Here is a 26,623-nt window from a genome sequence, read left to right on the forward strand (position 1 = left end):
GTACAACATAGTCCAGAATCCTTAATGGTTATGTCATTTTTCAATACTCTCATTTCTGGGGAGACAGCAGAGACTGGACAAAAGGAGGCGGAAAGCAGACCTTAAAACAAAGAGGTTGGAGCAAGGTGGGGGTTGGTCTCTTCTCCCAAGCAGCAGGCAACAGGGCAAGATGAAATAGCCTTAAGTTGCAGCAGGGGAGATTTGGGCTGGATATTAGGAAAATTTTCTTCACTGAAAGTGTTGTTAAGCCCTGAACAGGATGCCCAAGAAAGCTGTGGAGTCACCATCCCTGGTGGAATTTAAAAGGCATGTAGATGTGTTGTTGAGGGACATGGTTTAGTGGTGACTTGGCAACATTAGAGTTATGGTTGAACTTGATGATCTTAAAGGTCTTTTCTAATCAAAACGATTCTATGATTCTGAAGGCTCTTTCCAGCTGCGGTGGAGTGCACTGGTCTGTTTTGCTTGGGTCTCTCATCTAGTTGCCCTAACTTGAATGTAGAGACCACTCTTACCTTGTAAATATACAAAAATTAGATATATTTTCTGGCCTTGTCCCAGCTAAAATCACCATGACCACATGCTCTTTGGCAGGTGTGTGTTAGGGTATGGACTCCTTCTTGCAGCTTTGCAGGAAACTGTCCAGCACAGCATGTTCCTGCCCCATGGGCATGGACTTCTCACCATGCCAATGCAGCCAGGCCTGAGACCAAACTAAAATAGATCAGCGGAAGGAAGAGGGTTTCAAAGCAGCCACAAATACTTCCTAAATATCTTCTAAAATGCTGTAGCCATTGGAGAAACCATAAGCGTGGAGCAGCACCCCTGTTTTAAGCCTGTTGCTTGTCTCACTGAAGCCAGGGAAGGTACCTGCTAAAATACTTTGCTGTTGGGAAGCTAATTAAGTTAGTTGGGGTGCCACAGAGCCTCTGTTGCCAGATAACATACAAAGGCTCAGGCATTTTAAGGCTTCTAGTAAAGGTTCAGCTGCACAAGGAATGGTCCAGGCTTTCCTTGGTACTGTCTGCTGACATCCTGTGTGCTTGAGAGGCTTCAGAGGTACAGAAGTCACATGGCTGTGATTTCAGCACCTGATAGCAACGGTTGAAGTAATAGTCAGACCTGATGTAGGTTCAGTGTAACTGAAATGTAACTATGAGGGTGCATGTTTAGGCTCTGCTCATGGTTAGAGCAGCTTTCTGACATCCAGCACAGCCCCTCACAGGAGGGGATGTAAAGCATTGTAGGGCTCTGTTGTTTTCTGTGTGTTTCAGCTGAGATCGTTGGAAAGGATGGATGAGGGCTAATGAACGCTTACTTTACATATAACCCTTCATGTGTGGAAATCTAAACCTACAAGGATTGATTTTAATTTCCTCCAAAAAGTTGCTCCTGGCAGAATCTGATAAGGCCATTTTTACATTAATTCTTCCCAGCCCCCAGCCCTGCCCTTGGTGAGCTATCAGAGCATACCTATCTTAGGGAATTCATTTGGCAATCACTGCATCTTAGATTCATTATCTCAAATACCTCCCAAATCGTTGGCTGATGCATGGAAGGCCTGGAAAAGTGGTCTGACAGCATTTTCTGAAACTTGCACTTTTGGGGTGGAATGTCCCCAGGTTCTTGCTGATGGTTTGCTTTTCTGCCCCATTGTGAACTGCCACTTCAATGCACAAAATTAGTAACTGGAGCCACTCCATTTCTTCTTGACTGCTCTGTGCCACCTCTTTCTTTTCACCAAGATGTGCTCATTTCCTCCCAGGGTTGTGGAGTCCTTTCAGGGCCAGATGCACCTCACTCTCAAACTTCAGCCTGGCAGGGACACAGCTGCAGCATGAGCTCCCAGCGAGGAAAAGCAGGTTATGTTCTCCCAGAGGAGGGTAGGAACCTGGGCCCAGACAGCCAAAAATTTTCCAAAATCTTAAAAAGCTTTTAGGGTGTATATGCTGAATTTTAGCAAGCTTTTAGGCTATATAGTCTGAATTTTAAAAAGCTTTTAGAGTATATATTCTGCATTTTGGTTTGGTTTGTTTTTTTTTTTTCCTGTGATCAGCCTGGTGAATCAAGTAGTAGCCTTTCTATTTTAAAGATATCTTAGTGAACAAGATGTACCCTCATCTTCCAAAACATTGGTGTAGGAGCTGCAGCAAGGGTTAGTTTAAAGCAACTTGCATGTGCTTGGTGAAACAGAATGATCTTCATCATTCCTGAACTCTGAAACAGAAAACAAAGTTCATGTGGAAACAAAAACACAGGCTTGCCACAGTGTTGGAGCAGAGCAATGCATTGCAGGAGAGATTTAGCATCATGTTCTGACCTTTCTGGAAACAGTTGATATGAAAATATTTTGTCATATTTATTTAAACTCTTTTCTTGCAATTATTTAAACTAGGCAGTATATTTATTTGAAACAAAAAAAAAATCCTCAGTATGCCAATCCCTGGTTCTCGGCATGCTAACAAAACTAATCATGCAATAGACATAAACCTCTTAAATCTCTGCTCAAATGCTTTGATGCTAATGCTCTTAGGAAGGTCCTTTTGTTCTTATTCTCCATGTAAAGCACCAGGTGTGACTGTGGTGGTTTTAGGAGATAATAAAGATGCTAACAAGAGGAAGGTCTACTAGAGTCTTTAGTGTAATGGCTCTGGCTGATTTTTCAAAACAGTATTTTTTATTATGTGCTGCAATCATCTCAGTTTTGTTTTGTTGTTTTTTTTTTTAAAGAAACAACACAGTGTGTTGTTTTCACACCATCCTCCATGCCTAGCTATCCTCACAGTTTTGCCCAGGGGTGCTGTTTGCTGCTGTGCTTCAGTCACAGGCTGGAAGCCACATTTCAGAGCAATTTTTTTCCCACATTTGAGTGGAGGAGGAGGCAGGTTGACCATGGGCATGCCCAAGTGCAGTGATCCTTCACTCTAGAAACCTGGTTAGTGAAAAAGGTCAGTACAGTACCTTGGCTACACCTTCAGGGCTGGATCCAGAGGGTAACTGAAACCTGTAAAAGTCTTTCTGTGACTGCAAAGAGCCTTGGATGAGGTTGCTGTTCCACAGAGAGCCAGCTGTTCATCTTCAGTACCTGGACTTAAATTCAACAAAGGGTGTAGGACAGGAAGAAGGAAAACAAAAGAATAATACGAAAGGAGTAGTTTTATCTGTGCTCTTCAAATATTTAAAGAAGGTGAGGTCAAAGCTTACCTCACTGTGGCACTATTATTGATAGATGCTGTAAGCAGGTGACAGCGTTTGCAGTGATGAAGAGTCCTGGTAATGAAATGCAAAGTTTCTCCAGCATCCAAAATAAATAAATAATGAGGCTGATGGCAGTAACTAGGTGTATTGCTTCCCTAAGTCACATCATAGAATCATAGAATGGTCTGGGTTGGAAGGGATCGCCAAAGGTCATCTAGTCCAACCCCTTCTGCAAGTAAGCAGGGACTCCTCAACTACATCAGGTTGCCCAGAGTCCTGTCTGAGCCTCACTTTGAACATCTCCAGGGTTGGGGCCCCAGCCACCTCCCCAGCAGTGTTCTGCTACCCTCATGTTAAAGAACCTGTTCCTAACATCCATCACGTTGAAGTGAAGCCCACTATTGAATTCTTCTCTCTGTGTGGGTCACATATGCTTAAAATCTACATGTTAAATAAAAGTTGGAAATACCTGAGGTGAATTAGAAGGCAGTTACGAAGTAGACTCTTTGCAAAGGATTTTTCAGTCTCTGGTACTTGGTTACATTAGATAATTCAACCTCTTTTTTTCTGTCAGTGCAAATGAGATCATAACTCACACAAGCATGAAAGCGAACAGAAGATTCAGATCTAAAAATGCACAGCTGCCTAACTTTGATTTATATTAAAGACAGACAGAGAAATGATTAGTTCCATTATCTTGGGAATTACGTTTAAGTATTAACAAAATTAAGCAAATTTTGCCTTAACCTCTGAGTGCAGCAAGGTAGGCATGCAGTCTTTTGTTTGATCATGGGACAGCAAGATAAACATCAGGATCAGACTCCGTGCCAAAGTTAAGCAGTTTGTAGAAGGAGGATAAAAATTTTGTAAATTACTAGCTCCATATTATTTGTGAGGTCCAATTTTTATCAACCAACTTCAGGTCCCCAGAAACATGCTTGCATAGTTGCACAATGCAAGTATTCTTCCTTTAGAATAAGTAGTGGCTCCAATGGATCTTTAAATCAGAGAAAAGATGGGCAAGGCTGCTCTGTCTCCAGATGTGAGGCAAGTCTGTGAATTAACTCTTTAGCTTTTTCTGTCTCAGCAAAGTAGCATCAATTTGCATGGAGACTGCTTACTGAGAAGCACTTGGATGTTTGCTGAAGTATCAGTGTTGGTATTTAGTCCAGAGACAGAAAGTATTAGAAGTTTACAGCTGGGTTTGGTAGGATTTGAGACTTCCTTCTTGCTGTTTACATTTGTTGCCTGAGGAGGGACAGAGAGAGAATGAAAAATAGAACTTCTGATGAAATTTGAAGGCTTATAGAAGTAGGATAACATTAACTCAGTCTTTCTTCTGTTAATACTAAAGAAAAATGTGGAGTTGATGAATCTGGGTAACTCATGAAAGTCATATTTTTGAAGAAGGGACAGCATTTTCTCTGTTTCTCAATGAAAGCTTGAATGATATTGCTGGGTTTTTTGGCCTATCTTGAAATTAGAGCTTGGCTGACAACTCAGCAGCAGTCAGTCCTACTGCAGGCTGGTCTGGTTTCCTTACCTTTGCATCCCCAGGCCCCCAGAAGCCTACAGAAAGCTTGAGGGGAGTATAGAAGGGCAGAGAAGCATCATTAATGACCCTTAAACTCTACTGATTGTGAAGGAAAACAGCTACCATTTGCCATCCTGTAAGGATCTTGCAGCAGGAAAACAGCCTTTTTCAAAACATCACTTATGCAAGCTTTTCAGCAGTAAGTCTGATCCTATGAGTTACATCCATTTGCCTCCTTGGTGGTGTGAACTTTTCCATTTTGGAGCAATCTACTGTTCTCTCACTAGTTCTTTGTGTACCTGTTAACACAATAGGGGATGAATGAGTTGGAAATAGTGCTGTAATTTAAAATAATCACAATATAGGTAACAATTTCAGTTCTTCTGGCTCTTCCAGAGCTGCTACTTGTAGGTTTTGGGGGTTCAAATTTACTCATTGACTAGGAAGACCTTGGGCTCTTAGTTCTTGTGAAATATTCTGGTGGAGTGGTTCCAAAGCAAAGAAAGAAGCTTCATCTCTGCTGCATTCTGAAAAGAAATCAGAACATTTTATATTTAGAGATGGCTGGACTACTGTGTTTGTGCTTAAGGATTAAACCAGGATGCTTGTGATATAGCATGTAATGACTTGCATAACACGTAATGAAGAAATTGAAGCTGAGTCTCTAGGTGCATCATGCTGAGTAAGAGGCTTGTTCTACATGAAACTGTCATATTAAATTCTTGTCCTGATTCCAGACCCCTTTGATTCCTAAATCTTTTGGAGGAGACTAATCTGAAATCAAAGTGAAGTTGGTTGGGGTTTGCATGCCAGAAGTGGTCACATTTGAAAAAGTTCAGTGAACCTGCAGAGGGAGGTTGAAATTAGTTGCCTCACTACAAAGCTTACAGCTAACATACCTGCTGACTTGCTTTTTGCTTTGATTCTTCAGGCTCTGCCTTCTTGCCACCTTCTGAGTTGTTTTCAAAATGCATAAGTCTTAAGGATGAGCATGTCTTGGATTCAATCTTTTTGGTAAAAATAGTAAAGCAGTCTGCACTAGTAAAACAAACATGAGCTTTAACACCGAGGACGTGGAAAGTCTGCATTTTTCTCTTCTGCCTTGTCCTTTGTGCAGTCATTTCCCTCTGTGAAGGTGTATATCACAATTTATTCTCCTGATTTACCAACATTTGACCTCCCTTTGTACCAAGGTAAATGGAAATGGTTTCTTTCAAGTTCCTCTGAGTAGATACTGAGGGCTCCTGCCTTGATCCCTGTAAGATGACTCTGCTCCTTAGAAACCTCTGGAGCAATGCCAGGAATCCAGCCTGTTATCCCTGCTGAATGTCAGCTGCTTTCTCTAACTCGATGTTGGCATTTTGGGGGCATTAACCAAGAACATCATGCAACATTAAGTGCAAGTGGGAGCATTTCCAGTGGTTGAATTCTGCCCTTCCATATCCCCCTCAAGTTTTGTGTAGGTTTCTGAGGACCTGGGGCTGTGCTTTTTTGTCCAGTTAAAAGAAGATGCCCTGGGTAGCCATGGCCCCTGTGTAAGTGTGTATATGGCCCTTGGTGAAAGCTGATCTGTTGTTACTTTACATTTACAGTGTTCTGTCTCCTGTGGAAGGGGCCAAAAGCACCGCAATGTATACTGTTTGTCAAAGGAAGGGAGGCATGTAGAAGAAGATTATTGCAAGCACCTTGCTAAGCCCAACATGCAAAAGAAATGCAGAGGGGGCAGATGTCCGAAGTGGAAAGCAGGAGATTGGGGACAGGTGAGATGTGTTATATACCCTTTTGCTCCCTTTAATATTCTTCCACCATTAAATCGGGTAGAAGCTGGTTTTCCCACCACATCTGTGCTCTTGAATTTTTCAAGAGTAACAGTTTTGGGACAGATCCTCAAGTGGTGTGAAACAGTGTAGCTTCATGGAGAGCAGTGCAGCAGCACTGATTTGTATCAGCTGAAAACATGGCAACTTGCTTTTAGTGCCTATCTGAAAGCAAATTCCTTGTTAGAAGAGGCATTAGTGTAGAATATTAAAGAGGATCTACTGTTTATTCATGTTTTCAATATTGTTATTATTTAACTATGCCACATCCCAAGCAAAATCTCCCTTAGTTTTGAGAAATATGGAATTAATTTTATTATCAGCTTCCTGGGAAAGCCTAAAGAAAAATCAGAGCTGTTCATTAGAAATTATTGTCACTGCCTTTTGTTTCTTAACAAGCTCATCACTTGATTTGGCTTCATTAAAAAGTCAGACACTGATACATAGGCTGCTGGAAATGTGAAAGTGCTTGGAGTTACTAAGCATCTTGTTTGCTGAAAGCATACCTTGAATCCTTGTTCTGAAAATAATGCCTTTGCCATCACCTTCAATCCCCTGCATCACATTTTTTATCTTCTTTGCTCTACCTCATTAGTGTGCTAATCAGCAGAATTATAGAAAATCCCAGACTAAATGAACTATTAGCTGGTAAAACATCATGTTCTCTTAGAACCTGGCTCCCAAATAAAGGTACAAACCACCAATTCTCACTGTTTGCAAGTTCCTTGAAAGATAAACCATTGACATCTTTACAGGCACACATGCAAATATTAGGACTATGACAGGATACTGTTGTCTAATGTCAATAATTCAAAAAGATAATAAACCCACTGATGTTCTACCATTGTTTACAGACTTGTTCAGGTTGTTTTAATGCTTACCTTTGAATTCAGAGGATAGGAGTATTTGCCATTGTATGTGTATCAGAGGCTAAGTGCATTCACCATGGAGGTTCAGTCACTGGGTGCTTTACCCAAGGTATGGCTGGGAGCATGCTGTGAAATGTTCAGTACTGCACCCATATTGGAAATTAAGTCAGTATTATTGCTTTTATTACCTGCAGGATTGAAACCTCAATTTTATAGAGGAAGCTAGACTGAAAAGAAACATGAGGCCATTAGATAGTCTTCTTGTATCCAATATGCACCTTATTTAAAGTGACTGCTACTGAAGGCAATTTTTTACAGCCAATAATTGTAAATATAATAATGTAATGGTCTGTTGATTGTGTTGAAATACATTAATGTTAATTGATAAAAGTGTTTTTAAAATTCCCAGTATTCCACTGCATGATGGGAGTTAATTTTATGCAAGTGGGGAAAGAAACCCAAGTTAATAGGAGGATGAAATGATTTATGGCCTGAGGTACTGTCTTGTGACTAGGCAATTAAGGAATATTTGTATGCTAATGATACAGCTAAGAATAGGCAGAGCATTTCCAGGGGTAGCTCTTCACATCCTGTATATGCTCAGCCAGCCGACATCTTGCTTAGGGGAAAAAGAAAAAAAGGGGGGAGGAGGGTAGAAACACTAATTCTGTAACATCAAACTGGGCTTTTTAAAGACACATGAAATGCTACAACGTCGCTTCTTTGCATCCTGATCCTCACTCACTCGTGCTGGCAGCATTTCTTTGCTTCCAGCAGATGAAGAGTTGGGCTGTCAGATGTTTGGAGCACTGTCTGGGGCTGTCCCTGGGAGAGATGTGCAGGGGCTTGCACAGCTTTGCAAAAGATTGAACGTCTCAGAGCCGAGGTGGGTTTAGGTGCAGAGCTCCTCGCTAAGACTGTAAAATGGGCAGGGGTTTGGCACTCTGAATACCCAGTAGACCAGGATCTAAATGAGCACAGAAACTCTGGCTCACTTTCCCCATCACCAATGCCACTGCTGAAAATAGGAGCCATGGTCGCTTTTCACTTAGATCTTATAAAAAAAAAAAAGCTTTCTAAAGGTCTAATTGCCTTCGAAAGATAATCCCAAAGCCGAGCTGTTGTGAGCTGGCTGCCTTTTGTCCTGGGTAAACCAGCAAATCTGCCAGAGAAATAAAGCAAGGTCTTCTCATCAAAGTGTATCCTCCTTGTAGTCATGCATGCACAGGACCTGTTTGGGATTTTTTTTTTTTTTCTTTTCCTTTTGGGAAAAAGAACGGTTGAAAAATCAAGATTGAACAATACAGGAATGGTTAAACATGAATCCCAGCTGGTTAAGCTGGTGCTCCACTCCCAGGTTATTTCTCTCTGGATGTTTTGTATTCACAGGCTCGGTAATTCTTTTCTGGATTGCTACGAATCTTAGACGTTGGAATGTGCTGCCCAGGGAGGTGGTGGAGTCACCATCCCTGGAGGTGTTCAAGAGGGGATTGGACGTGGCACTTGGTGCCATGGTTTAGGAGTCATGAGGTCTTGGGTGACAGGTTGGACTTTGATGATCCTTGAGGTCTTTTCCAACCTTGTTGATTCTGTGATTCTGTGAATCCACTTTCCTGCAGCAAAGCTTTTTAAATATAGCTGTGATAATCAGAAAGAAAGAAAAAAAAAGGCTTTCTCCAAGTTTGAAATGTGCCTGTGCCTGCACTAAAATGTCAGATTTAATGTGTTTGCATCTCCTAAGTGGTCTCAATTACGACTATTTACTTTTCACTTAGCAAAAATACCAATATTTATTCTGCTGACTTGTATTTACATATTTCAGCTATAGGCTGAAACTCAACCTTGTCTAAAAATACAGGCCAGCACCAGGTAGAGCTTCTCCATAGCTGAGATGGCACTGGTAGTTTGGTGATTGACTTCCTCAGTGGAGGAAGGAGCACACCTGGCAAAAGGTGTAGCCTCTGTAGAAAAGACAAACATGCTGCCTGGCTTGTGACATTCCATAGGGGAATATACAAGTACAGTACAAGTTAGCTCCCAAACTGGATATCTTCTGGCAGTGTCAGCTAGCTGCATTTCCCCAAGGCAGACACAGTTTGGCTGACCAGCTTTATGGATTAAAATAGACAGGATGAAAATGGTGTAAACCCCCACCTTTTATTGCTTCTGTAATGGAGTGTAACTGTGTTATTTTGAAGCTAGTCATAAACCTAGCCAGAGCTAACTGCACCACAGGCAGCAGAGGGAAGCACCCCACAGAGGGAGATGCCTGGATCTGATGGGAACACTCCCATTGCCCCAGCTCACCAACTTTTGCCCAAGCCTGGTGCACAGTTGCTCCTCCTTGGCTGGGCCCTGTTCTCCAGCAGCATCAATACCCTGATGTGGCTGGGTCAGTCCCACCACAGCCCTCCTCTGGCCCCCGGACTGGGCTCACCTGCATCTTCATCTTCTAGTACCAGGGCCACATTAATATTTCCTTCTTCCTCTTCCCTTCTCCCATGCTGTGTTTGGATGGCACCATGGCTGCCCTGGGTGTCTGGCCAGCAAGTACACTTAGGAAGCCTGTGCAGCTAAGCAAAGCCTCTCCTGTCTGCACTATTGCAATTAGCCCAAGGAAAAGCTCTTTGCTTGCTCTCTCACAGTGGGTTTCTGATCTCTTCCAAGCAATGGTCCAGGACATAGCAACCTGACCTGGGGTCCTAGGGTTTCTCACTCCCCCACTATGAGTCCTCCCACCAGTTCAGCCAGGGTGCAGCATTTATCCTTGTGGGCTTACATGGGGACAAATTTTCACCTCAGGCACACACCAAAATGAGTCTACAGCTTTGTGTAGTGCCCTGTTTTGCCCTGCACAGCCACAGCTTAGCCTCCCTCTCCCCAAACCCACTCTGCCCATGTGTGTCACACCCTGCACAGCTTTTTGAGATGAGCCTCAGCGTGCCTTGCTCTCCCTTATCATAACATACCCAGGCATGTGCTTTTTAGAGGGATAATAAATACAACCCAAAAGGCAGTTTAGAGCATGGTACACTTCCTGCTGTATGTGTTTCTCCAAGTTTGTGGCCATTATTCAGTTTAACTGTCCCCTATGGAACGCATAGGACAAACAGCACCGTTAGTCACAGGAAGGCAGCGCAGCATATGGGAAGCATTTGCATCACCAGTGACAGAAATGTCACTGCTGCTTTAAAAAGTTACACAAATAAACTACCACCCTCTCCATCCCCCCAGCTCTTACAAATATTTGGAGCCAGGCGAATATTTACAGTCAGCTTTTCTTTGGTCCTTTATGGGGCATTTCAGATAGTAAAGCAAACGGAGCTTTACAGAGGGATTCTCTGCAGAAGAGACAATAGGCTCTACTTAATTCCCTGCCTCAAGAAGGCTTGGTTTTATGGGTATTGTAATAACAGGCTGTAAACTTGTTTTCTTAGTTCCTGAAGTATTAATAAGGTTGCTTATATTCTTAATTCAGCAAACAGCTAATTGCAATATCTGTGTTTTAAAAGCATGCCTTTGATTTTCAGATGCTTTCTTCTAGAAATGCAAATTCTCTTTATTCTACATCTCTTTACATGGTATCTTTTAAGATCCAGCCAGGAAGGATCCATACCAGAGGGACATTAAGTGCTGCTAAAACACTTTAGTGTGCAGTCACAACACTAAGTAATACCGTGTGAAAGAAAAAAAAAAAAAAACAAGCTGTTGAAAGCCTTGTAGTGTAGATAATAATTTGAAGATGTCTGAGAAGAAGAGAAATTCAGGCTTTTCTTGCTGTGCCTAAGAATGGGGAGAAATGTGCCCACAGTGTAATGAAGAAAATTCAGTTATTGTAAAAATTTCTTTTCACAAACTAAGAGCATGCCCTGGTTTGTATGCATGTGCATGGTTAGATGCATGCTGCAAGAAATCCCAACTATATGTCATACCTTTACCTCTCTGGTGCTGCAGACTTTCTTCTGTCTAGTTTGGGCTTGTTTTCCATTAAAGTCCACTCCAGTGACACCTGTGGAATTTGATGTATTTTGAACTATTACTTTTTTGAGCCACCGGCCTGAGAAGTAATACTCAGAGCCTCACCACCTCTGGTTTGCTGTGCTGGGGTAGCAGTGCTGCTATATCCAGAGGTTTTTGCAAGAAAAATCCTGGCTGGGAAATCCTGATCCCACTGAAGCCAACAGCAAAATTCCCACTGGCTTCAGCGGAGCAGGGATTTCAGCCTGTCTGCTCTGCCTATGCAAAAAAATTCCCCTCATGCAATCAGGAGCTTTAAGTGCTTGCATTATGAGCGTTGCTATCAGGGGTGTGGAGCCCTGAGCACAGGGTGAACCCTGAGATATTACCGTGACGGAGCGATGGGGACTGCCACTCACCTTTTGTCCTTTTCTCCAGTGCTCCGTGTCCTGCGGCCAGGGTGTCCAGCACCGCGTCGTGCAGTGCCACAGCGGCACCCCGAAGGCAGCCGAGGAGGCAGAGTGTGACCCGGCCCTCCGGCCCCCTCCGCAGCGGGACTGCCACCTCCCCGAGTGTCCCACGCACCACTGGGCAGCCGGCGAATGGCAGGCGGTAAGCAGGGTCGCCCTCTCAGCCCTTCCCCAGGGTCACGTCACCTGTGCTCTCAAGCGTGTGGTACAGGATGATGCTGCAGATCAGCGAGGCCAGGAATCACTGCTGGAGGGCTGGGGTTTGGGGATTGCAACATGGGCTTTCCAAAAAAACAAGCAGAGGAAGTGCTGGGCTGGCTGGAAGGGGGAGCTGAGAAACACCTCCGTAGGGCTAATTTATTGCTTTGTGCTGCTCTGCTCTGCGTTTGGCTGAGACCTATGCAAATAATGAGCAGGTTTAGGGTAGGGTGGATTTGGGTCTGTTCCCAGAGGCTGAGCCCTGCCAAGCTGAGGATTTTGAAGGAATGAGGGAACATTGGTAATTCCCTCTCTCCTGCTCTGTTACCCCAGCTCCTTCTGACAGCTGTCTCCTTTTTCCAAGCTTCCAGTCTGTGTTTTTTGTCAAGGTAGGAGCAGTGCTGAGGTGAGGTCTCCCACAGGCAATGTGAGCGAGCAGCATCAGTCCCCAGCAAAACCAGCCACTTAGGCTGGAGCAAAGGGTAAAGCTGCTGCTCTGATAACTTGGAAAGCAACTCTGACTCAACTGCATTGTGGGCTGGTGGGTGGCAGGTAGACAAGGGGACTCTGGGCAGGAGGAAGGGGTCCAAGAGGAGCCCTCCCATGGGCTTCCTGCAGAGTGCCATGGCAAGCTTCACATGTGCAGCTGGTTATGGCAGAGAGCATTCAGACCAGACAGCAAAATTATTACCTTCAGTCTTGTTATGTTCTATTTTTAGCTATCCCTGGGTGAAAGGGTCCTGCCCCAGTTCTCCTCCATCTCTGTCCCACTGTCTCAGACCCTTCCCCACAATGCAGGGACTGTCAGCCTTGGAAATAGGTGATGGAACTGCCAGTGTCACACAGCCTGCATAAGAAGCCACCACTCCCATGGAGAGGATGTCCTCATCACAAAGGGGGAAGGGGATTGCCCACCATGGGCCTTCCCCACCAGGTGCATCAGCCTCCCTTTGAAACCATTGCTAGCCCCAGTGGCAAGGCAGCAGGATTTTTGCCCTGCACCCTTTGAACAGCAAAGATAACACTGACTTTGGAGGTACATGATCAGAGTCTGATCCTGGCCACCATGACACCTGCAGTGAGCAGCTCTGGGAACAGGAGAGATACTAAATGAAGAGAGGGGCCTGGCTTTCACTGGCAGTCAGGCTTCTTTTATATTGCTCCTGCATGGCCCACAGGGGTCTTGAAGGAGGATGAAATTGGTCAAGGTCCCTTCCCCCACTAAAAGAGTGTGAAAAGGCCATGGTATAAATGTGATACAAGGGCCTCCTGCTCTGGTAACAAAAGACAGGGAGGCACCACCAGTTTCCTGCCTTGGTGTTCAAAGACACTTCCAGAGCCTGCCTTTATTGTGTCACTAAAAAAAAAAGAAAAAAATAGAAAAAAAATAAAAGAGGAGGATGGAAAAAGCAAATTAACTGATAAGAGAAAAAGCATCTCACACGTGCAGAGGCTGCATAACTTTTCTGCTACAGCAAGAAGAACTTCAAGGTTAAGGCAGCATCTGCTTTCCTCTCTTCTTTCCTTCCCCACAACAAGCTCATTCCTGACTCGTGACTGCAAGGAGCTGCAGGCAGCTGCTTGTGTAGCATTAGCTAATCTCCCCCTGCCCATGGTGCCTCAGCCTGATGGGGATTGTATAAGCCAATACAACTTAATTTCCTCAGTCTCAGCAGCTTTAAAGTGTTGGGTTTATAATCCTGCGTAACACGGCCACAAGTACAAGAGGATAGATGGGACTGTGCCTCATTCCCACCTGCCAGGGAGGTGTAATGGGGTGCAGTAGGAGGCAAAGCTGAGCTGCCCACGTAGTGGTACCTGACAGAACCACCCCAGCCTGGAAAAGAAATGGCTGAGGGGGCTCCAGCAAATTCCTTGCAATGAACTTTTGCTTTTACAGAGCTCATTAGATTTCTTCAGCTAATAAATTTCCAGACAGCGAAGTAGGTCACCAAACAGCATGCAGTTGCAGTCCTCACCCAGTGGTGTAATTAGCCCTGAAAACCCACAGCTCCTACCCCATCCTTTCATTCTCTTGCCCCTGTTTTTGCAACTTTTCAAACCAGCAACAAGAGGTGCCTTGCCCACTCCCACCTTGCCAGGCCCTTGGTGGGAATTCAATGCTGATGTTTTTCTGAGTTTGCCAGGTCTTCCCATTGCACTGGGGAAATTTTTAGCACATTATGGAGATTATTATTTTTCCCCGGGGGAGCTTTGCTGGAGGGGTGGGCTAGAAGTTTCCTCAACCATAAATAAGCATTAATAGGAACCTGCAGGAGATGTCCAATGTGAGCTTACCCCATGGCTGACTCCAAGCACTTCTACTGAGCACTTCTTACGTTGTTCTGATGTACCTGATGAAAAAAAGTAAGAGCACTTTCTTCCCAGCCATAAGTACTGGTTGCATGTTATTTATAGCAAGGAGGCACAGATTGCATTAGTATTCTCTGAGCAGGGAACAGCAATGAACCCTAATTGACATGAAAGGCAGGATGTAAAATAACATCCCACTGCTGTCTTGTTCTTGATTTCTTATCTTTAAAGGGAATCTGTCGAGACAGTTTTTTTTTTTTCTATTGTTCCTTTTGGTTGTTGTTGCTTAGGGAAAAAAAAAAAAAGTTGGTCTTGCCAATGAAGGAATAAGAAACTTATTGGAAACCATTTATTGCCCTGTTGTTGTATTGCCATTAATTAGCTGTTCTCAGTGCCCACACCAGGGAGAAGAAAGTCAATAGAGAGGGCCTTGCTAATGTCAAACTAAAACTCAGACCAGGGTCACAAAGAAAAGGGGAAAACTGGGAGAGAGAAGAGTTTGGGGTCTGTGAAGGACAGTGCATGGCTCTGGAACCTGCAATGCAATTCTGGAATCTTTGACATTTGCCATTTGGGGGAAGATCATGCCATCCTTGCCTGACATGGATTGCAATTACCCAAGGAGTGTTTGAAGTGTTTGTGGCATGGGGATTGCTTTCATCTCTGTTTCAGATTTTGTTTGGGGAAAGGCTTGAGGTGGGGGGGGGGGGGAGGAGGGGAGTTGTTGGTTGGTTGTTTTAAACAAAAAGAGAAAACAATGAATGATTTTGCAAAGAGATGCCTCTGAGGTTTTTTAATTATTATTACTCTTTTAGAACATTTGCAGAAGTGCTTGGAATGGTCCTTAGTTTGCACTGCCAGGAAACTAGTTAAAAATCTGGGAAATGAGGCAAAAGAGACAAATATTGTCAAACGCCTGACCTGTTTTTTTAGCTCTCACTATCAATAGCTGCTGTAACCTGGCCCTGCTGTTTTATGTGAGATCTAGATCAGTCATGAAAATGAGATTTCATGCAAAATCTATCACCATATTAAAAGGAAAAATAGCCTTTTCATGCTAACTGAACTGTCCACTTTCTACGTGAATAATGTTTTATAGCCTTGAGGTGGCTGATGAGAACATCTGCAGCATTTCTCTCTGATTTATTTTATGATAGTCTCACTGTCTTTGAGCCATATTTAATATCTCAGTGGGATTATTTTATTTGCCAGTTATCCCTAAAAATACAAATAATCAAACCTTAATTTACTGATGATGACAAAACTCACCAAGCTGGCTCAGGTTTTTTTGGCCATACAGCCATTAGTTGTAGAGAAACCCAAAGCAGGATGGAGTGTGTTTGAGACCCACAATCTCTCTTCACCAACTGATAATTTTGAATGAGATGGGCTTTTGATGTCATAGCTCTTCATGGCCAATATCAGAAGATGCATTGATGGCATGCAGATTGCTCAGCCTCTTCAACTTAAGCATGAGACAATGTATTTTGCAAATTTAGGCTTAAATATACATTAAGAAGAGGAGATGAAATCAACCTTGTTTCTGTTCTCAATTCTTGCAAGATGCCTCCTTTGGTGGTGAGCAGTGGAGAGCTGGGATGATTTATCCTATGCTGGTGATGATTTATCCTGTGCTGAGCTGGAATACATGAAACTAGAGACAAGGGGAGCTTTGAGCTTCCCATGGCCCTGCTGTCACTCTGCTGGAAAGGCACTCGCTAGGAAGGAACAGGAAGGTCGAATTCTCACTGCCACTGAAAGGTGTTGCTCAGGGAAGTATGTGACAATGGAGCATCAGTGATGCCTTATGCACATGCAATAAGCCCCTCTCAGGTTTTACTTATATAAGAGGCAGATATCAGAGAAGAGCAAATGCAGCACAGGTTTTTAGTCCTTGGGGACATCACACTCCAGTGCATTCCTCCAGCCCCTGTAGGATGACAGTTTTTCAGCACAGACTTAGAAGGAGCTTCCATTCCAAGGACTAGAGAGTAAATAAGGTTGAAAGCACATGAAGCCCTTGGGGTTTTTTGGCTGACTGAGGATTTTGCAATGTTGTCTGTTGCCTAAGAGCTCCTAAATTATTCCTTTGGAATAAAAAAATGCTGCTTTGTAGGGCTGCCTCTCCTTCACCATCCCCCTCTACTTTGCTCATTTACTAAGTATTTACAACCAACATAGCTTTGCACTTGCTGCAGCTCTCTTGTTTTGCTGCTTGTGCTGTGGAGGGATCTGATTTTTCGAAGTCTCCCATAATTTGCCATTTTGGTTCTGACAGCTAATTACAGAAAGGGAGGAGGGGGTCTCTGACAGTGCCTCCATTTCACAATTAACTGAATCCACTAAGATCTTGCTAATTGTGGGCTAGCCAGGAGAGCTGCTTCAGGGAGGCTGGAAATGATGTTTGGAGGGTGGGACTCTAACTAGATTAAACTGGCACAGTCCTCCAAGCCTAGGTGACTTCAAACAGTGTTTCTGTGTAGACAGGGATGGTCTGATTGAGTGTTTTCTCCTTTTCCTTAAGGGAAGACATTTCCTGCACGTTACATAAAATGATTATTTTTCATGCATTTTTCTTCTTGTTAATCCAGTTGAAAGTGTTGGAAGTTCATTACAGGCAGTAACTTTAAGAAAATAGGGCTTTATCCAGACAGCTGCTCTTAGGCTGATTTATTTTGGTTCATATGTGTGTTAGAGGATGCACTCTGAGCACAGACCCACTCCCAGGGGCACAGTCTTGCTGCAGGGCTCTTCCAAGACAAGCAGTGAAAGAACCAAGTCCTTAAAGTCACCAGAAACCCCTGGGGGGCAGTTGTGTTCAGCTGGCAGGGGTTGCTCTTAATACTAGGGTAGGCAGTGTTTAAAAAAGAATAAACCCACAGGACCCCCTGCCCTACAGCAGCTTCAGAGACGCACCCCAACTCCATGCCAGAGCAGAGAACTGGGGAACAGGCTCCCCCACACCAGCCACAGCCAAGGGTGCAATAGCATGTCTTTTGGAAGAGGGTGGGCCCCTTTCTTTTCCCTTTGTCCAATCTCTTGACTCAGTATGCCCACCCCTGCATCCCTTGGTCCCATCACAGCTGGACCCCACTTCTGCCCCATCCCAATACCTGCTGTCTCAGTTTCTCCTCTCTCTCTCTCTGCGATTTGGCTTGATACCTCCAGAGGATGGGAGCAATTTGTCACTGGATGTGCCTGGCACAAATTTGCCCCCAAGTGACACCAATGAGAGTTGCCAACACGGGGCACAGAACCATCTGCTCACTTGAGCTGCTGGGAGGAGGAGGGCTTGCTCGCTTTGCAGATGTGCATTCATTTGCTGAAGTCCCTCATGGGTTGCGTGAGCCATTGTTTCTCGTAAGCAGTGCCTGAAGACGTGTGGGGAGGCATCTCGATACCGCAAGGTGGTCTGCATGGACGAGAACAAGCGGGTGCAGAGCAGCGGCTACTGCGATGCCAGCAAACGGCCCCCCGAAATCGAGAGCTGTGGGCTGCCGCCCTGCGAGTACATCTGGATCACCGGGGAGTGGTCCGAGGTGAGTCCCCATCCCCGTCCCCGCACAGGGACTGCACCACTCAGCACTGGACCACGCTCTCCTCCTCTTGCTGCTGGCCTCTCTGAGATATTGCAGCCCAAACCACCAGTGGCAGAGCAGCGCTGCGTGGTTTGATTATTATTTTTATATTTGTTTCTGTGTGCAATTTCCCTCCTGGAGAAAAAGGAGGAGAGCTGTGGGAGAAGACCAGGATATTAAAGAGTAAACACCAGCATGCTCAGAGTCCTGGCTGATACCCAGAGGCGATTTTCTTCCAAAGCACATCGTCTTCAGCAAGCACCTTCTTTGGCTTTGTGCCAATTTATTTCATTTATTTACTTATTTGGTTTTATTTCCATCCCTTCTTTGAGAGCTCTGGAGCCCCATGAACTGGGTGAGCATCCTTGCAGAAAGGGAAGCCTGAATGCAACCATGGGGACACATCCTTCCTCAGTGCCATCTTTAGCAGGAGTGAGGACCTGGCATGAGCAAAGGCAGCAGGTTCACCCTCACAACTGAGAGAGGGCTCAGCAAGGACAGCAGATGAGTTTGCTTTGTAGCAGGTGCTGCATGCAGGAGGACCCAGGCTAATCTCTGCCTGTTTTCTTCTTCAGCAAGTGAAGGATTTCTTTCCACTTGAAGAAACAGCAGAGGGAATGAAAGGCAGCTTGCTGACATATCACTGATGAAAAAGAAAGAGCAAGAGAAGGGAAAAAGGAAAACATGTGGAGGCTGAAGGGAAGGAGAGACAAATCCCCTCCCAAGATAGTGCAGGAGGGAGAAATGTGGAAAGATGAGAATTTCTCCAAGCAGCCTATTGTCCTGGGTGGTTTCCTAAGACATGGTGCCAGTGCGGCTGGAGCCATGGCTGTCTCTTGCCCAGACACCCTCTACCCGTTCCCACTACCTGTGACTCCTCAGAAACACTCAGGGCCAAAGAAGATAAGGGGGTGGGTGAGAGCTCATGGCTGAGCTGGAGCTCTGCTTTTCCCAGCTGCCACTCTGCCTTTTGGTGAAGAAAGCAAAAGCACTGTTTGTCCTGTAATTACAAGGAAAACCTTCCCTTTCTTCCAGCTGCTTCCAAGTACCTGCAATTTGGGCTCAATCTTGACAATTTTCTTTCTCTGTGCATCCCATGGAGAAAAAAAAAAAGAAGAAGAAAAAAGCAACCCCAAATAGTAGAAAATTTCTGATTTCCCAAGGATCTGCTCCTTTCTTTGTCCCTGGGGAGAGAGAACACTTGCCCAGGAGCCCATCTGGAGTAGAGGGTGCTAGAGCAGCTTTTGGAGCAGTACCAAGAACCAGATGCTCAAAAGAAGCTGGGTGCCAGCTTACTTGTAGCTCCTCACGATACCTGTGGATGGTCTAAATAGTTGCTAGTGCTCTCTCAGAGCAGTTTGTCATGTTAAAAGCTGGCAAGCCTGCTTCTCCTCCTCATTTTGGGCAGCTTGCCCAAAGCCTGCTGTGCTAAACAGGCACTTCCTCTGCCCACAGTGCTCCGTCACCTGTGGGAAAGGATACAGACAGCGCCTGGTGTCCTGCAGTGAGATTTACACTGGGAAGGACCACTATGAGTATGGGTACCAGAACATGGTCAACTGTCCTGGCACACAGCCTCCCAACATCCAGCCCTGCTACCTCGGGGAGTGTCCTGTCTCGGCGTCCTGGCGTGTTGGCAACTGGGGAAGTGTAAGTTTGGCAAAGTTCTCTTTTTTTTAACCAAATAAATTGGGACAAACTTATTTTTCTTTACACTGGGGACACAGTCTGAATGTTTGGCATTTAAGTGCTGCATAAATTAATGCAAAATTAAAGCTGCAGCCCCTGTAGGGCTTCATGCTCCAAACTGAACGCCATCACGGGAGAGAGTCTCAGCAGCTATAAGTAGAGTCATGATCCCCACGATAGCTTGGATGGAGTCAAAATTGGTGGCGGTGTTGATGGTCATGCTGAATGCTTAGTCAGAAAATGGAGTTATTGCCAGAAAACAAGGATTTGAAAGCATTGTGCTAGAGGGATCAATGGATAGCTGTCAAGTGGGGTTAGTCCCGCTTGGCCTTGTGTGTGAGCAGGACTTGAGAATGACTGATAGACCAAAACACTGGTAATTTGAGCCTTGAAAGGATTTTTCTTTCTTTTTTTTTTTTCCTTCCCCTGCTTCTTAAGGAAAGAACTTAGCCTTTCTGCTAAAGTCATTTGTGTAGAGCCTCTTCTGGGGCCTGAACTACAAGATGAAATTTTAGTTAAGGTGATAACATTTCACTTTTTGGGCCTCTGACATTCTTTGAAATGTGATGTTTTTCCCATAAATTTGATTTATTAAGCCAGCTCAGGCATTTGTAGGAATTTGTCAAACCTTTACAAGGCACCAAGGGTCAAGTAAAGCAAAATGCAGTGGAAGTTGTTGCAGAGCTGTTTGAAACCTAAGTTCCTCCTGCCCCATAGGAAGTTTCAGACCCTCCCTGAGAGTCAGAAAAGAGGAGTTAGAGTGTAGAGATCAGCCTCAATTAATTGGTATTATCCCCCAGAATTTCAGTGCAAAATGTCTAACTCGTTAACACAACTTCTTTGTGAAGAGTATTTCAGAGAGCAAGACCTTTGTCCTCAGTTTGGGCTGCTGAATGTCCCAGTAACTACCAAGTGCCATGACCCTTCTCATTTCTGATTTTCAAAGGGGTTTGATGTAAAAATACCATCACCTTTGGACAAAGAGAGTCCTGCCCAGCTCCTTAGTTAAGTTTTCTGGGTATGGATCCAATAAAGAATAAAGACCAAGTTATGAATACCATGAGCTGTTGAAGGCCATCTCCTTTCTGATGCACTTTTTTAGACTTAATAATTTCTAAATAGATGAGCATCATCATTTTCTTTGCAGCCTAACCTGTTACCTGTAGAAAGACATGATTTTCAGTTTCTCAAATATTAAAAGGACAAGTTGTCCAAGGACAAGTCCAAAAAGACAAGCAGCACAAACAAGCTGCTGCTGGGTAGCTCCAGTAACTTGTGCAATTTGAGCTTTAAAATTGCCCTTGATTTGGGCTTTTTGAGGTTGATCCAGTATTTGTGTAGGTTTAGCCGTTTTTCCAGAGGGTGAGAAGACAGAGGATTTGTAGACTGTGGGGGTTATGGTGCAATTTGGGTAGAAAACAACAACCTATGTCATTCAGAGGCCTCTGTCAGTTCTAAGCAATGTCTCCCAGCCACCAGGAGAGGATTTCTGCCATTCGGGCTTTATGGTGAACATTGGAATCATAGAATCATAGAATGGTCTGGGTTGCAAGGGACCTCTAAAGGTCATCTAGTCCAACCTCCTTTGTAGTAAGCAGGGGCTTACTCAACTAGATCAGGTTGCCCAGAGCCCTGTTGAGCCTCACCTTGAATATCTCCAGGGATGGGGCCTCAACTACCTCCCTGGGCAACCTGTTGCAGTGTTCCACAACCCTCTTGTGTTCCATTACTCTCTTGTGAGACCTTGCTAGTGTGAAAAGTAAACACGTTGCACATGAGCACACGGTTCAGCTTAACCAATTCTGCCTCATCCTGTAGAATGTTTCAGTGCTAAGTGAAGTTCAGTTGTCTACTTAAAACAATTAGTGACAATGGTAATAATGAAGGGATCAATAATAGAAGGGGTTACTTGTTTGATTAAAATTAATCCCATGTTTGAACACTTTTCAGGACTGAGGCTTTTGCTGCTGTCTCTTGATATAAGAACAACAAGCTGTCTTTGTTTTTCTGGAGCCCAGGAAGCCTTGAGATAAAACACAAATCTCTGTCTTGCAGTGCTCTGTCACCTGTGGAGTTGGAGTCATGCACCGCTCAGTGCAGTGTCTGACAAATGATGACCAGGTCAGCAGTTTATGCCATGTGGATCTGAAACCTGAAGAGAGGAGGACATGCCATAATGTCCATGACTGTAAGTCTGAGGATTTGCCCCTTCTTTTGCCTTTCCTGTGGCTTCAGCATCATTTCCCATTGAACTCCTAGAGCTGAGCAGTATCTCCAAGCATTGGGAGCCATCCAACTAAGTGCTAAGGCACTCCAGGGAAACCTCTTAAACAAGATGTTTTGAAGCTTTGGATGCCTAACAGTGTTACAAGAGAAATTTTGATGTACAGTTGCTCAGCGACTACAGGTCTTTCTGGTTTGTTTCAGGTGAATTACCAAGGAGTTGCAGAGATGTTAAGAATCTCAAAGGTGTTGCTGAAGATGGTGAATATCTGCTTCAAGTCAAAGGAAAGACGTTAAAGGTGCATTTCAGCAACAGATTGATAGCTGATGCGTTTCCCGAAGGCGCAAGATGATCTTGCATGTGCTCTTCAGTTCCACTCTTGTTTTTTCTCCCTTCAGTTTTCTCAGCAATCCCCTTGCACATGATGCCTGACAAAATTCTGGCTTCTCTCTCTCAGGTCTATTGCTCTGGGATGCAAACTGACAGCCCAAAGGAGTACATAACCCTTGTAAATGGGGATGCAGAGAACTTTTCAGAAGTGTATGGATACAGGTAAGAAATCCTTTCATCCTGAGCTGTGCAATGTTTTTGTTTTCCATGCCAGTATTTTCCAGTCATGAGTAGAAAGGGTTTTCTTTTGATCTAGATTGCATAACCCAACCGAATGTCCGTATAACGGGAGCAGACGAGAAGACTGCCAGTGTAGGAAAGATTACACAGCAGCTGGGTTTTCCACCTTCAGCAAAGTAAGGCTGGACCTGAACACTATGCAAATAATAAGTGAGTAAAAAGAGGGCCTTGCCATTAAACACACACAAAAAAATGTTTATTTTACACAAATGTAGCTGTAACTACAAAGAAGCAGTAGTACTCCAGTGAGCAATAATCCTGAGCTCTCCTGCTAAAAGCTGCTTTAAAACTTGGTCACCTGTTTGCTGCATTTCACTTAGAGGCTGCAACTTGAGTGCATCAGAGGTGCTTATATTATTTCTCTGTAATATGGGAAAATATTAAGACAGTCGCTGGTGTGTCTGAGGTACAGAATGAATATCTGCATTCTGCTGGCACTTTTTGAAGTATTTCATTTAGTTTGGTCTATTTTCAGACTAGATTCAGGCAGAAAGCTTCACCAGGGAGGAGCTGGCCCTCCATTTTACACACGGATGTGCTGGGAGATGCCAGTGCAGGGGCCTCAGTGGAGTAGGGATGCTGCTCCGTCTGGGACAGTGTGGTGGGGCGGCAGAAGTGGCTCTCCTCAATGTCAGACCATGGGAAAATAACTGTGTTGAGAGTGATGGAGGTGGGGCCATGGATTTGCAAGGGAGGAGGAAGGGACTGTAGCTGTGCAGTGTAAGTGGTATCTGTTAGTGGGAGCTGGGAGCCATCCAGCTGCCAGACAGCCAGCAGCATCCCTTAGGGTTATAGTTTCAGTCCACTTGACTCAAGGGATCCTATCAGTTTCCAGCAAATGTTTTAAAACTGTGACAGATTGTTGGGGGTTCATTCAGTAAATAGCAAAGATTTTTTTTTTTTTAAGCAAATCCAAGTCCATCCTTGTACAATGACTCTTTAAATGATAGGGGCTTTTTATTACTTAATTTTCAAGCCATGAGACCTCCCAGACTATCATCTGTAAAAAGCTACTAATAGTCTGTAAAAAGCTCCTAGGTAAAGATCTCAAAGGAACCACCCTCATGGAATTTGATACCAGCTCCCTTTGAATTTCAAAAGGTGCTGGGCACCTACCTCTGTCAGACAGGAGCTATCTCACATCCCCATCTAAATGAGTCTCAGTTACTTCAGATCCCGACAGAGCAAAATACTCCAATTGCCTTTTCAAACCTCAACCCCTGGGCTGGGGCAGGCAGGAGAGCACAGAGATTGTCTGCCTTTGTTTAAAGGGAAGATTTAGGAGATCTCAGGGCCTTCTTGGAAGCGGGGAATTTTCTGATAGAGAAATAAAACCCAGGTCATGGGTTCGAGTTTTGTGGTTCTTTATACCTAGGTCCTAAATCACCAATGTACTTAAACTGAGCTGTAAGCATTGAATGTGTGAGTGTCCTGTTAAATTCAGCGCTTGCATGTCAGGAAGTCACATGGGGGAATGAATTGGGGATTTCATGTTAAAAATTCAGCAGATGAGGTCTTGACTCTCAGATTAATGTATGAACCCAGCTTTAATGAGTTTAAACATCAGCAAAAAAGCATGTTTACATTTATTTTGTCTCTTTCCCTGCATCTTTCTTTCCATGTTATTCACCAACTGTTCTCCACAGCGACTGATTTACAGTTTGCACGGACACATGAAGGACGGCCTGTGCCTTATGCCACTGCTGGGGACTGCTACAGTGCAGCCAAGTGCCCACAGGTATCTGACAACAGCATTTTGCAGGAATTGGTGCCATTTGTTATTTTCAGGACCTTTATTAATTACTGCTGATCTCATCAGCGCAATTTCAGTCCCAACCTCATCTCAGTGATAGGAAACTTTCCCATTGTTTCTGCAAAAAGGGATGTTTCCCAGGGCCTCAGTAAAGGAGAAAAGGATGTAGAAACAAGCTGTGGGAGAAGGACTGGGCTTTGCATGTGTAGTTAAAGGCAGGAGAATCAATCCAGGGCAGTGAAAATGCTGGGCAGGGAAAAGCAGTAGTGTATCAGGCCATCAGGATGCCCTGGGACCCTGCCTCTGTGCTCTGCAATCTCATATCTGCTGAAACTCCTGTTTACAGGAGTGCGAGAAGATGGGTGAGATAACCCCTCTAGTGGAGAAGGCAGCAGACAGACAGTGGGACTCCTGGCATGCCTGAGAAGGAGAGAACATTTGTGGGGTTGGAACAGGTCAGGTTTCTGCTGCTAGACAGACAGAGCCCACCTGGCAGACTGCAGTGGTACCTGCCAGCTGCTGCTCTGCCCTCTGCATGCCTCATTGCTTATTTTCACAGCAGCCTGGTGGGACCATCGCTCACTTCACTTTGGGGCTGGGAAATCATGGACAAAATGAAGGTAGTGCCTTTGCATCAGGGCAAATCCAGCCTGTCCCAGCACTGCAAGGTGCCCAGCAATGGAAGCACAGAGCCACACACAGGCTAAGTCCTTTCTCAGTAGTTCTGGGAGCAGATGTAGGATATCTAGCCCAGTTGCTTCAAAAAATGATGCATTCAGGAGACTCATGAATGCTGTGATACAGGTGGTTTGCTCGTCATCCCCAGCACACTTATCTTTTGACTAGCTGGAGGATGATAAGTGATGTTTGGATGGTCCAAGGTATTGGGTGGGCCATATGTGCAAAGGGCATTAAGCAGGGAGGCACAGACACAGATGGCAGAGAGCAAACCTCTCCATGTCCTTCCCTCCCTGCTTTCAGAGCTGATGCTTTTCTGCACAGTTCAGCGGCTTAGGGATTGACTTCTTAGCTCAGGAAGGCTCATGAATGTTAATATTCCTCCACCTGATCCAGACAGTTTGCTCCTCACAGAAAATCAGCATTCCCAAGGTAGGAAAGCTAACAGCCACCTGGTACTGCATAGCCATGCTGGGCTACCAGTCAGCCTAGGGATGTGTCCAAAGAATCCCTCCTTGGGGTCTGCCATAGGGGAAAGGAGAAGGCTTGGCATAGCCTTTAATTTTCTATCCAGTTTGTGCTTTTTGAGACAGGGTGGAACAAAGTGAAGGATGGTTTTAAGAAATAAACAAATGAAAGAGTTTTGATTTTGCTGAAGTCTGAGGGGAAAAAAGCTGAGTGGAAAATAAGGACAAGTGTGCCCTCTCCAGTTGAGGAAGGAGCAGTGAAAGCAGCTGCAGCAGGTCCCTGGGGTACCTCTCCATCAGCTGCTAGAGCACGTTCAGGTTCCGCAGTTTGCCGTGGAAAAGCCAAGAATGCCCTCAGCCGGCAAACCATGAAAAAGCAGTGAAATCCACATGAAATAAAACTCCTCCTTCCCTGCAGCCACCGAGGAGAAGGAAATTCCTAACTGAGACATGGTGTGATTTGTACAACATGTGCTCATGGTGAAGGGATAAAGTGTACCCTCAGCAAGTTTGCTGATGACACAAAGCTAGGAGGGGTGGCTGACACACCAGACGACTGTGCTGTCATCCAGTGGGACCTGGACAGGCTGGAAAATTGGGCAGAGAGTAACCTTAAGAATTTCAGCAAGGGAAAGTGCAGGGTCCTGCACCTGGGCAGGAATAACCCCATGTATCAGTACTGGGTAGGGGCTTATCTGCATATCCATGGGGAAAGACCCAGGAGTCCTGGTAGACAATGGGATGCCCATGAGCCAGCAGCGTGCCCTTGTGGCCAAGAAGGCCAATGGCGTCCTGGGGTGCATCAAGAAGAGTGTGGCAAGCAAGTTGAGGGAGGTTGTTCTCTCCCTATACTCTGCCCTGATGAAGCCTCATCTAGAGTACTGTATTTAGTTCTGGGTTCCCCAGTTCAAGTATGGGGAACTGCTTGAGAGGGCACAACAAAGGCCTACAAAGATGATTAGGGGTCTAGAACATCTGTCTTATGAAGAAAGGTTGAGGGACTTGGGGCTTTTTAGCCCAGACAAGAGAAGACTAGGAGAGGTGGAAACTTATCAAAGGGTGGGTGTCAGGAGGATGGGGCCAGTCTTTTTCTAGTGGTGCCCAGTGACAGGACAAGAGGTATCAGGCACAAACTCAAACATAGGAAGTTCTATCTAAACATGAAGAGGAGCTTCTTTACTTTTGAGGGTGTTGGAGCAATGGAACAGGCTGCCCAGAAAGGTGGTGGAATCTCCATCTCTGGAGTCA

The 26,623-nt window shown here is 44.8% G+C and overlaps 1 protein-coding gene across 1 annotated transcript in view; it reads left to right on the plus strand.

The window, feature by feature from the left end:
- ADAMTS9 (ADAM metallopeptidase with thrombospondin type 1 motif 9) overlaps nucleotides 1–26,623 on the plus strand; it is an 86,425-nt gene that overhangs the window by 56,453 nt on the left and 3,349 nt on the right. Inside the window, exons 29-37 of the mRNA XM_054387634.1 lie at nucleotides 6,325–6,492; nucleotides 11,814–11,987; nucleotides 17,725–17,895; nucleotides 19,390–19,584; nucleotides 21,679–21,811; nucleotides 22,051–22,145; nucleotides 22,305–22,399; nucleotides 22,494–22,627; nucleotides 24,124–24,215. Coding sequence (XP_054243609.1) covers nucleotides 6,325–6,492; nucleotides 11,814–11,987; nucleotides 17,725–17,895; nucleotides 19,390–19,584; nucleotides 21,679–21,811; nucleotides 22,051–22,145; nucleotides 22,305–22,399; nucleotides 22,494–22,627; nucleotides 24,124–24,215 — 1,257 coding nt within the window. The remainder of the gene's footprint in view (nucleotides 1–6,324; nucleotides 6,493–11,813; nucleotides 11,988–17,724; nucleotides 17,896–19,389; nucleotides 19,585–21,678; nucleotides 21,812–22,050; nucleotides 22,146–22,304; nucleotides 22,400–22,493; nucleotides 22,628–24,123; nucleotides 24,216–26,623) is intronic.

Source organism: Indicator indicator, chromosome 15, assembly GCF_027791375.1.
Source record: "Indicator indicator isolate 239-I01 chromosome 15, UM_Iind_1.1, whole genome shotgun sequence".
Lineage (NCBI taxonomy): Eukaryota > Metazoa > Chordata > Aves > Piciformes > Indicatoridae > Indicator > Indicator indicator.